Here is a 12,764-nt window from a genome sequence, read left to right on the forward strand (position 1 = left end):
GCAAGCTTGCAGCGAGCTTGCCCAAAGCTTGCCTCAAGCTTGCAGCGAGCTTGCCTCAAGCTTGCCTCCAGCTTGCAGAGAGCTTGTTGCAGAGAGCTTGTCTCAAGCTTGCCGCAAGCTTGCCGCAAACTTGCAGGAGTCCAAATATGTAGATATAAGGGCGAGCTTAAGCCAACTGAAATGCAACTTTTAAAAGACAATTTCTCTGTAAGGAGTCTTGTAAAACAAAATTCCATCAAGAATTTCACCTATATCTTTCAATTAAAGCCAAGCACCATAATTGGGTAGTTATTAACACCTGGATAATTATTGAATGAAAGCGAATAAATAATAGACAACTTAAGAACGTAAAGTCTGTGAGATTTGATACTTGTGAATGATATGTGATATCGAAAAGTATAAAACATACACGTGTACAAGTATAACACAATAGAGCTGAGTACTAGCATTGTGACAAAGAGAAAAAAAGGAGGAAAAAAAAAAAAAAAAAATTGTAATTGATTATTGTATGTGTATATTTCATATATGGACAATATTAAATTTAACTTATTTCACTACCCTGCGATAGCTGGAACAGCTCATCAATTTTCAAGCTGGTTAGGCCTATGTTTAGTTATGAAGAATGAAGTGGAAGAAATGACACGGCCAGCATACCATTATACAGATTTAATGACCCAACATCTCAAAGGGTAATTCAACTTTAAATTAGTAATATTTCTTTGATCCCTTCATAAAAATATTTTAAGCAACAACTTGAAGCTGAACAAACGAAACCAGTGATCTATTCCAACAGACAAAGCACCAAAACCCCAAAGCGCCAGGATCACTGAGGATGGCGAATTACATCACTGGAAAGGTTGGATTCCAGTAACACTTTTTCATCTGCATCCGAGATCGTGATACAGCTCTCTAACCCATTCCTAAAAATATTTTCAGCACATCTTGAAGCTGATGGACAACATCAAAAGTTGTCTATTCCAAAAGACAAAGCGCAAATCATCCAATAAGCGCAAAAACACAATGGAGAATTTAACCCCACTCACTGGGGTTGAAAAGTTTAAAAGCCTTCAAGGCGAAAAGCAGTAATATTTTTACTAAATTAGTAATATTTATTGGGTCCCCTTCATAAAATGAGGAAAAGAGAAAAACTGGCAAATAAAAAAGAAAAGATAATATTCTTATGCCTGTGTACACAGAAAGTGAAAAAAAAAAAGAGGAAATCAGTTAAAAAGAGGAAGTCTCACATGCCTGTTTTCAACACAACTTGAAGCTACTGAGCTATCGACAAAATTCTCTACTCCAACAGAGCATAACATTTACAAACCGCACAAAAACAAAAACAAAACACAAAAAACTCAGATGGAGCCACACATTCCCACTCACTGAGCTTGAGAAGTTTTAAAAACCTTCAAGACAAAACATTAAAATGGAAAGGTCGGATCCCAGTAGCACTTTATTGTCTGCATCTGAGATTGTAGTTGAGCACTCTCTAGTCATTCATTAAAATATTTTCAGCACAACTTGAAGCTGATGGACAAACGACAAAAGTTATCTATTCCAACAGACAGAGCACAAATCATCCAATATGCACAAAAAACGCAATGGAGAATTTCATCCCCACTCAGTGGTTGAAAAATTTAAAAGCCTTCAAGGTAAAACAGTATTATTTCTTCCAAATTAGTAATATTTCTTGGGTCCCCTTCATAAAAATATTTTCAACACAACTTGAAGCTGATGGGCAATTGATAAAGTTATCTACAAATTACGAAAACCACAAAAGGCACAAAAACCACAAGACACACAAAAACCTCCATGGAGAACTACATCACTGTGCTTGAGAAGTTTTTAAAGCCTTTGAAAAAACAATAAACGGAAAGGTTGAATTCCCAGTAGCACTTTATTGTCTGCATCTAAGATAGTGTTTGAACACTGTCTCTGGGACTTCTTAACATACTACATTGGCCTGTCAATATTGTGGGGACGGCAGCTTGATTGCTGTGCAAACAAAAAGCCATACCATATCAATGACCTCTCAAGATGACTGTTTTTAGTCTCTCTCGTCGACCTTTTTCTTTTCATCTTTGATTACGTACGTAGCTGGCACCATGTCCATTAAACATTAGAGTTGATGGAAATCTCTTGACACTTTTTTTGGCAAAAGAGACAACGTTCTGATGTTTCGAACCTACTAGAGTCTTACTCAATAGCTAAAAAAATAAACTAAGATTCTTACTGGAAAAAAAACCCCCAGGAGACATGTTTAAAACAATTAAATGTTGACGTCATCCAAACCTGTTTTAGAACTAAAAGGATGACCCTATCGTAATGTTACTTTGAATAAAGAAGGGAAAAAGAGACAATGTTCTGATGTTTGGACCCTAGCAGAGTCTTTACACGAAGGCTACAAAAATAAACTAAGATTCTTACCGAAAAACCCAGGAGATGTGTTTACAAAAATAAAAACATTAATTGTTGAAGGAAAACTCTGTCTGTTACTTTAAAAAAAGTTTGGACCCTCGCAGAGTCTTTCGCAACATGCTCAAGAGCTAATTAAAAAAATACAAATAATAATCCTAGCTTTTGAGAAAGACTATGCAAAAAAATTGATACATCAGGCAATTAACTAACTGTTTGCATTTATACATAGGTCATTTGGGTTAGAACATGTTAAAGGTATGCAACAGCCTTTGCTATTTGCAAAGCTTTTCAACTGTAATCATTCTAGCAACTTTGAAGGTTGCCGACTGTGGGCTATTTTTCTTCATAATAAAACAACACAAAATAAATGCCAAAAAATAATAACATTTCAGAAATGCCAGCACATCCATTTCTAACATTGAGCTGCATCCGAACGGTGGCTACGGCTAAACATCTGTTGCTACCTAAGAGTGTTGCTTAGGACGTCCTATACTTCATCCAATGACAACGCAGTGATCCAGCCGTAGCCATAGCTAGCCATATGTCCCAAACACTATAAACAACACTACAAAATAAACCAACTACACTTAAAACTTATGCAAAAAGACATTAACAAGTGCTTTTGTGCAATCATCAAGATGTACTTGACATTTTGTATAAAAAAAATTAAACCGCCGTAAATTTTCCTTTTTCCGTGGGATGCCTAATTCAAAAAGCACTTCATCCATTTGCAATACTATGTACTTGTAGATCTTATGGGATGAGGGTTGAGGTGCAAAGCGAGTCTTAAATAACAACATCTGCAATAAAATGCAAATTGTGCTGACTTCCTCCGCAATCTGCAATATGGAGTTATTCCTCTTGAGAGTATCATCAGGCATGCCATGAACCATTAACAAAGCAGCAGAGTTATTAACGACATGTTAGCGGTAGATACGTTAGATCCCTGTTGAATGTATACCAGTTTCAGAGATTTACTTGTGTTTATATCCAATTTCAGCCTTTGCAGAGAGCTGCCATCGTTTGCATCTTGCAAGCAGGGAGATTGTGTACAACAATCAGAGAGATATTTAGAAACACACACGACATACAATGTACATATGTCTATCAACATAAAAGAGAAAACATTTCTATCATCAGCTAGGGAGATTTTCAAATTTCTTCACCAGAAATAGAAAAATTGGTTGGTTCTAAAGAAACTTTCTGCAGCTCTGCTTTGCAGTGTAGTGACGACTTTGCCCTAATTTTAATTTTGGTTAGAGGCAGCACAACTCCTTTGGCAGCGGATACCGCAACGATATAATTATCTTATAATAGATGTTAAATTTGCACGGGGTATAGTCAGAGGCAGTTCGAATCATATGTTTCTTTTTTCCTATTATATATTGTTGCGATACCCGCTGCCAAAAAAAATAAATTTGAACTGCCTCTACATGTATACATGTAGCTACCGGGCAATCTTGGTAGTCTAGTTGGTAAGATATTGCTCTAGAACTGCAAGGGTTGTGGGTTCGAATCCCAACCGAGTAATATGCCTTTGATATTTTTTTCACAGGACTCGGGGAAGAACTGAGTATACAGTGCTAACACACATCAGTGTATGGGTAAAAACCCAAATTGAATTGATGTTAACAAAAATATATTATCCATCTTGCGCCACTGTTTTGCTTTCTCCTAAATTGTAACTATGCCTTACCATATGAGTTCAGTTAGCTGTTGAGCATGCATGTAGTAAGTGTATTTCCAATTGCCGCCTAAAACAGACGACAGTCCTCCCAATATTGTCCATATAAAGAGGCACCCACATACAGAGTGGATTAACGAGATTGTGACAGCTGCACTGAACCAGGTAAAAGGTGCAGCGGCAAATTTCAGGCTCCTTATCAACTTATACTATCCCCCATACACGGATGGTTTGATTATGATAATCAGTGCATGCAGGAGCCATCTGCAGACACAATATAACAAAACAGCCTGAGGCATGTATCTATTGAGATAGTTCACAGCGGACGATTGTCTAATTGCTTTGATTATATCAGTTGTTGAACATGGGACACTAATGTGGTTTCTTTGTGCTTCATTAACAGCGCTGTGAGCACAGAACATTTAGTTGCCACGTGTCAGTTTCTATGATTTCACCCAAATTTTAGCAGGGGTTACAAGCATATAGAGTCCTAAAGAATATTTAAGTATAAAAAATGTCCCCAAAAAGTCAATGACTGCTTTTCTCTTTTGGACAATCGGCATTATAATAATTGTGGCTTAATATATACATGTAGAGCACATGTCTGTCACTCAGTGACGCTCCTGGCGCTGTAACATACATGTACAGTAATTCCTGCAAGATATATATGGGCTACATTTTTTAATTATGAGACCTAATCCTTAGATAGCACCAGGTTATGTTTTTTGAAAAGTGCTGTGGCGCAGTGCCGCAGTTTCTTTTACTGTACATGCAATACACAACACATGGGACCAACGGCTTTACGTCCTATCTGAACAACAAAGCAATGGTTAAGTGTCCTGCTTAAGGACACAAGTGTCACGGCTGGGGGATTCGAACCCGCCCTTATAGAAATGTAAATGTTGTTCTAACTCACATCTGACAGCAATCTGCGCTTTGATTGGCAAAGTAACTCCAAAAAGGCCTGATGGTCTTGGTCTTGGAAGATTTACCAGTTTCTGTTTAAGAAATGCTTTTTTAAGACACTGGACACCATCAGTTAATTATCAAAGACCAGTATTCTCACTTGGTGTTTCCAAACATATGCATAATTTAAGAAACAAGTGAAAATTTTGTCTTAACCGATCATCAAAGTCGCAAGAAAATAATGAAAGAAAAAAACTACCCTTGTTATTATATGGTGTAACCGCAAACTCTTCTATATCTAATTTCCACCATGCAAAGTTCCTAATCCTACTTACCCTTGTTGCAAAATTTGTTGGGCTTTCAGATGCCTTAAAGACTTAAGTCTTTTGAAGGCAGTGGACACTATTGGTAATTACTCAAAATAATTATCATCATAAAACCTTTCTTGATTACAAGTAATGGGGAGAGGTTGATGGTATAAAACATTGTGAGACACAGCTCCCTCTGAATTGATGTAGTTTTCGAGAAAGAAGTAGTTTTCGAGAAAGAAGAAAATTTCCATAAATTCGATTTCGAGACCTCAAATTCTAAAATTGAGGTCTCGAAATCAAGAATCAGAAAGCACACAACTTCGTGTGACAAGGGTGTTTTTTCTTCCATTATTATGACGACCGATTGAGCTCAAATTTTCACAGGTTTGTTATTTTATGCATATGTTGAAATACACCAACTGTGAAGACTAATCTTTGACAATTACCAATAGTGTCAACTGCCTTTAATAATTAAGTGAGAATTTACCTCATTCTAAAACGTCTTTGAATGCATTCCTTATCTATTTGTGCTTGGCCTCTCATAAAAAACTCTCTGTATGAGTAACATATCTATTTTACCATCAAAATATTTGTTTGTGCTCACACTATTCTCATCTCATGGTCTGTTTGCACAGGGTTGCATGTATGATTTTGCTTTCCCCTAACACACATTTACAGCTTTTTTCTTCCTACATTATGTTCCAGATCACTAACTTATGATACATCTATTTTACCATCAAAATATTTGTTTGTGCTCACACTATTCTCATCTCATGGTCTGTTTGCACAGGGTTACATAAATGATCTTGCTTTCCCCTTGCACACATTCACAGCTTTTTCCTTCCTACATTATGTTCCAGATCACTAACTTATGATACAGTCCCCATTTCCCATTTTCCCTACAAATCAAACAAAAGAAGCTCCGCCTATGCAGTGTTTATCTTATATATGTATGGATTCGATTGAGAGTCCCTCCCAAGGTTAAAAAAATAAATATATAAAAAAATAATAATAAAACCTGCATTATGTGCGTATAACAATTCCACTGTAGGTCAGGGGCGTCATACATTTAAGTTGATTAAGAAAAAACTAAGAATAAAGTAATAGCATTGGGCACTGGGGGGGGGGGGGGGAATGGTAAATTATTTTGTTCTCGACGGTTTTATCAAATCAATATAGCTGGCCGATGCAGTGGTTGGTTTATTTTCCTTTAGGAAGAACCAAGAGGAGAATTGATTATAAAAGTTTGGTTCGTGGAATAACATGCACTTATGGGAACGTACATGTACCTTTATTCTTTAAAGACACTGGACACTTTTGGTAATTGTCAAAGACCAGTCTTCTCACTTGGTGTACATATCTCATCATATGCATAAAATAACAAACCTGTGAAAATTTGAGCTCAATTGGTCGTCAAAGTTGCGAGATAAGAATCCAAGATAAAACACCCTTTTCACATGAAGTTGTTTGCTTTCAGACGCTTGATTTCGGACATCAAGATCTAATTCTGAGGTCTTGAAATCAACTTCGTGAAAAATTACTTCTTTCTCGAAAACTGCGTTACTTCAGAGGGAGCCATTTCTTGTTACCAAGTAAGTTTGTATGCTAACAATTATTTTGAGTAATTACCAATAGTGTCCACTGCCTTTAATAGAAGAAAATTATCATCCACTAGTCTTCATAGTTGGTGTATCTCAACATATGCATAAAATAACACACCTGTGAAAATTAGAGCTCAACTTGTCGTCGAAGTTGCGAGGTAATAATGAAAGAAAAAATACCCTTATTTACACCAAGTCCTGTGCTTTCGGACGATTGATTTGGAGACCTTTCAAATTCTAAATCAGAGGTCTCCAAATCAAATTCGTGGAAAATTACTTCTCTTCGAAAACTACATCCCTTCAGATGGAGTCGATGGAAATGATTTTGAGTGATTACAAATAGTGTCCACTGCCTTTAGATGTTCAATTGTTTGAATCCTATATACATGTAGATACATAAAATGAAACTGATCTGTACAAATTTCACTTCAAAATGGGGTAGTGGTTTTGAGAAATCGCCAAAAATCCGAAGTGGAAAGGTCTACACAGAAAGAATAATCCGAAATTTGAACACACAATCTGTTACACATATCTGACAGTAACGTTTCTTAGATTCAAATTTGAATGGATTGACAACTAATATCCTTTTTCCATTTCCACAATACTTTTAAGTAAAATGATTCTCAAAATACATAGTTTTCAAGAAAGAAGTAATTTTCCATGAATTTGATTTCGAGACCCCGAAATTAAGTTTTGAGGTCTCAAAACCAAGCATCTGAAAGCACACAACTTTGTGTGGCAAGGGTGTTTTTTCTTTTGAATTATTCTCTTGCAAATTTTATGACCGATTGAGTGTAAATTTTCAAAGGTTTGTTATTTTATGCACATGTGGAGATACACCAAGTGAGAAGACTGGTCTTTGACAATTACCAATAGTGTCCAGTGTCTTTAAAACAATCAAACAGTTCCAAAGTTAGACTTTGCCTTTCTTTATGGTGATAACTTTCATTTCCTTTTGAAGCTCTGACAAGAGAGTGGGTGCAAGAACACCAGTCTGAGTCACTTCTTGCTTTGTGTCTTGAGTGGGTTGGGGCAGTGGGGAGAAGGTAAGGTTGACACCTCCAACATGCCCCCAGAAATGACTTCCGTCTCTAAACAGAAATTAAGTACTGACACTGTCGTGTATGGTTGCCTCTCTTATGACACCCTTGCCCTCAAGTACTACGTACAGTAAGTACATCTAAGTGCGTAATGTCACATCGCATTACGTGTATTATATCTTGACAGATATCTGAATCTCATTTAAAACTTGGACAGGACAGCTGCTGCACTACATTGACTAATTAGTAAGGAGACTAGAAGGCTTGCATTAAAGGCACTGGACACCTTATGTAATATTATCAGACCTGTGTTCTCACTTGGTGTATCCAAACATATGCAATAAACAGTACAAATAAGGGCGCAATTGGTCACCTAAGTTGCAAAAAAAAAAAGTGAAAGTAAAAACACACTTGTGTATACTCTCCTGAGAAAGGCTTCATATATGTATATTTTTTGTTAGAAAGACCCCTTTCTTAAACTATGTTACTTCAGAGGTAGTCGGTTCTCACAATGTTTTACTATCAACTGCTCTCCATTACTGTTACCAAGTAAGTTTTCATGCCAATTATTTTTTAGTAATTACCAAACGTGTCCTGGGGTTGATTTCACAAAGATAGTCCTCATTTAGGACTTGTCCTAAGAGTTATTAAAAACTTAAGGCTAGTCCCAAGTTACATGTAGGACCAGTAACTTGTCCTAACTCAAGATAGCACTAGTCTTAACTCGTTGTAAAATCCACCACACTGTCTTTTACTAGAAAATAGAAAATTTTGCATAAGTTGTCATTCTGGCTTTATGTGCTGATATTATGACCACTTTACTGCATCTTTATTTACCAAGTTGTTCAACATTTTTCTTCCCGGCCAGAAACTGGCTTATCTTGTTTTGCATCAAATGAGGGCGAAGAGTGATGTCACAAGACCCATTTTGTAAGTGCTCAGTTATTGGGAAAACAGAATTGTAGGACACAACTTTGTTATGATTTAGGTCAGGGCACCTGATCTATCTATAAAATAGGAAACAGAAAAAGGCAAGCAATTATTTCAATTTTTCTGGTACCTTTGGTTTTGCCATAAATGTACACCTCAAAAACACTGGTTGAGCGCCGGGTAACCATCTTTTGATGAGCAAGAGTGCTCTATAAAATAATATACTTATTGTATTGTATTTGTATTGTATTGTGTTAACAAAGTCAACCCAAGAAGGTACACTGTTTTTTGTGTCAGACTTAGGCAGGAAATCTCAATTTTTCAAGACTACAGAAGTCATGTGCTGATATAGAAATATGAGGCAAGTCTCTCAGTTAACACATATGTAAATCACATGTACTCAAATAATTTCCATCCATTTTGATATTTGTCAAAAGCTAATTCAGTGCCCTTATGATAAAGTTTTGCTTGGCATTTAATTGTATGCTTCATGTGTATCAAACAAGAAAACACTCCAAACAAAGACGTTTCCCCCAAAAGATTAAGTCTTTAAACAAAATTATATCCGAGAATATAACTGAAAAAAAGGGAAAAAAGCTGAAGGTTTTATACAAAAGTACACACAATTTGTAAATTGTTAATGAAACAAAATTAAAGCTCTGGGACAAGGATGCTTGTTTAATCTACACATAATGCATGCATGAATAATGTGAAAAGGCTGGTTAATACGCCGATGCACAATTGTGGCATGTGCGTAAAATTGATGCGTAATGAGATGTCCATGCATATAAAGGACGCTGACGCCTCAGTGACCAATAAACAGCAATGAAAAGGCTTACAGAGTTTGGCAATTTCAGTGTCCAGCGATTATCACTTCGCGAACAAAACAAGTGTTTACATAAATTTCACGATCAGCGGGTAGGTAAAATTTTATACATTTTTGCAAGTCAGCCAGAGGTCAAGTTCATTTCTCAGGTTCTCTGTTATTATTGTTAAATTTATTTCACTCATGTCTTACACCAATTCCCTGCCAACAACAATAACTTTCATGCCAATAAACTACATCAAACTAAAATAATTGGCAAAACAAAATCTCTTCCATGTAAAACTCCATAAGGTTGGGACCACAATGGTCCCATAGTTAGATTAGTGTGAGACTAGTAACACTATGAATCTCTATGATTACAATTATTATTGTATAGCCTATTTCAGGGGTCGATTTCACAAAGAGTTAGGACTAGTCCTAACTTAGGACTAGTCTTAGGAGATACATGTATGAAAAACGTACCGTTAAGTTAGAACGTGTAACGGGTCCTAGCGATAACACTAAGTCTTAACTCTTTGTGAAATCCACCCCTGGTAATGTAACCTAAGGGAATTAAAAAGCGACAGAATGCACTGTGACCTGGGCCCAGTTTCATAGAGCTGCTAAGCACACAAATTTGCTTAGCATGAAATTTCTGCCTTGATAAAAACAGGATTACCAACCAAATTTCCACATGATTTTCAGGATGAGCGACATCAGCTGAATACCAGTAACAAGCAATATGCAACAAATGGAAATTTTGTTGGTAATCCAGTTCGTGTGTAGGAAGACATTTCATGCTAAGCAAAGTTTTGTGCTTAGCAGCTCTTTGAAATTGGGGCTTGAAAAGGTTTTAAGAAAATATCCACATGCAAGGCTGCAGTCTTGGATTTGAACCATGTTTGCAGTGAACAAAAGAGCCACAGATGTTGGACTTCCTGCAGACATGAAGTGAATGCACCATCTGATTTTTATCAACTTCTAATTTTAAAGAAATTGGCAGATATCTTAAAACTTGTTCAGCTGTTACTTTCATAACTTTTGAACTTATTTGGCAATTGTGACACAAAATAAATATTCAAAAACAAAACATATCAGTGCGGTATCTTGCCTGCCACAAAGGCCCCGGAACGTACAAGGTCACTATTTCAGTTAACATGGTCTATATGATAAACTATTTGATGTCCCTTAGACATTTGAAGTTAGATAAAAGATACCGTACAAGATTTCCTAATGGTAAAGGCCTTTGCCGTCAGGGATGACAATGCCAACTCCACAGATCAGTGCAGTTCTTGCCTACCAGAAAGGCCCCGAACGTACAAAGTCACTCTGTCAGTAAACATGGTCGATATGATAGACTATCTGATGTCTGCAAGACGTTAGAAGTAATGGATAAAAGATACCAAACTAGATTTCTTAGGGACTTTGCCGTCAGGGATGACAATGCCAACTCCATCTTGCCTACCCAGAAAGCACCCCGAACATACAAGGCCACTATTTCAGTTAACACAGTCTCAATGATAGACTATCTGATGTCCAAAAGACACTTGAAGATGGATAAAAGATACAGAAACAGATTTCTTAATGGTTATAGGGAATTTGCCATCAGGGATGGTATTTACAACTCCTTAAGACACAGAACATCTTATCTTGTGGAAATTTATGTGGATGGGGAATAATATGCCTAAAGCAAGAGAGATTGTTGGGGATAAAAACTAAATATAGAGATCAGATTTATCGTTGTTTATACTCACTGACGACTATGCTGTTACAATCGAGAGTGTGTTTATCTGCAATGTTTCAGTGTACAGGTAGAATTATACATGTTAAAGCACTACTACAAGTAATTATTAGCATAAAACCTCACTTGGTAACGAGTAATGGGGAGAGGTTGGCGGTATAAAATGTTGTGAGAAACGGCTCCCTCTGAAGTGACGAAGTTTTCAAGAAAGAATTAATTTTCCACACACTTGATTTCGAGACCTTAGAATTAGAATTTGAGGTCTCGAAATCATGCATCTGAAGGCACACAACTTCGTTTGACAAGGGTGTTTTTACTTTCATAATTAATTACCTCGCAACCTTGCCGACCAATTGAGCTCAAATTGTCACTGATTTGTTTTTATACATATGTTGAGATACACCAAGTGAGAAGACTGGTCTTTGAAAATTACCAATAGTGTCCAATGTCTTTAATATAATCTAACATTGGTTTGTGGTACATGTACATATATATACATTGTGTAACACCATGTGTGTTACTTGCCAGGTAGGTTTTTTTCTTTAGAATAGAGAACTGTCTTGCTATTATTCTTCTATGGCAAAGTAGATTTTTCCGAATTTGGGAGACTTCTCAGTTCTGAAAAGAACTGTCTTGCTTGTTACATGTAACTACAAATGGGCGGAGGGTAGAAAATCAGCTGGGACTACTTTAGCTTCATAGAGGATGGTTAATACCTTCACTACGGCAGAGTGAGTTTTTAATTAGTCTCAACGTTTCGGCGAGCTTGCTCTAGTCATCGTTAAGAGACTGTCAGGAGAAATATAACATGTCTAACAGAAAAGTAACACAAAAGCAACAGCTGTAAACCAAAGACATGCAGACTCTAAAACCATTGGAAAACCAGAGTCATCAATCAGTGATCTTATATAACAAACTCTCTCAGAAGATTTGTGATATGGAGCAGATGAGCCACACGCTTTAGACAGCTAGAGTGGATAAACAGGACAACATGAGTGAAAGGTACATACATGTACATGTACATGTTCACCAGGCAGTGATTATTACCTCAATGTATGAGCAAATTATCAGCAATTAGGCAAAGTCACACCTGAGGCAAACAAAGCTGATAAAAAAAAAACTATCCAGGGGTGATTTCTGGAACTCTGAGTGTCTGAAGTTGAAGAAAAAAATTGAAGGACAGAAAAGCAAAATGTGAATGCGTCCTTCATGATGGTATAATAAGCTCTTTGTGCGCTGATATTCCTGTTTTTATGGGTGGGTATAGTGACGGATTTTAGGATTAACTCTCAGTTCTGACAAAAATTCTAACGGTACTGCTTTTTAAG

General features: G+C 36.7%; 2 protein-coding genes across 6 annotated transcripts in view; both read right to left on the reverse strand.

The window, feature by feature from the left end:
• The window catches only part of LOC139939197 (uncharacterized), a 148,715-nt gene that overhangs the window by 31,354 nt on the left and 104,597 nt on the right, over positions 1-12,764 (reverse strand). The window lies entirely within an intron of this gene.
• Positions 1-12,764, reverse strand: part of LOC139938093 (uncharacterized) — a 45,141-nt gene that overhangs the window by 6,284 nt on the left and 26,093 nt on the right. Inside the window, exon 2 of the mRNA XM_071933473.1 lies at positions 22-129. Coding sequence (XP_071789574.1) covers positions 22-129 — 108 coding nt within the window. The remainder of the gene's footprint in view (positions 1-21; positions 130-12,764) is intronic.

The sequence above is a fragment of the Asterias amurensis genome, chromosome 6 (genome assembly GCF_032118995.1).
Source record: "Asterias amurensis chromosome 6, ASM3211899v1".
In the NCBI taxonomy this organism is placed as follows: domain Eukaryota; kingdom Metazoa; phylum Echinodermata; class Asteroidea; order Forcipulatida; family Asteriidae; genus Asterias; species Asterias amurensis.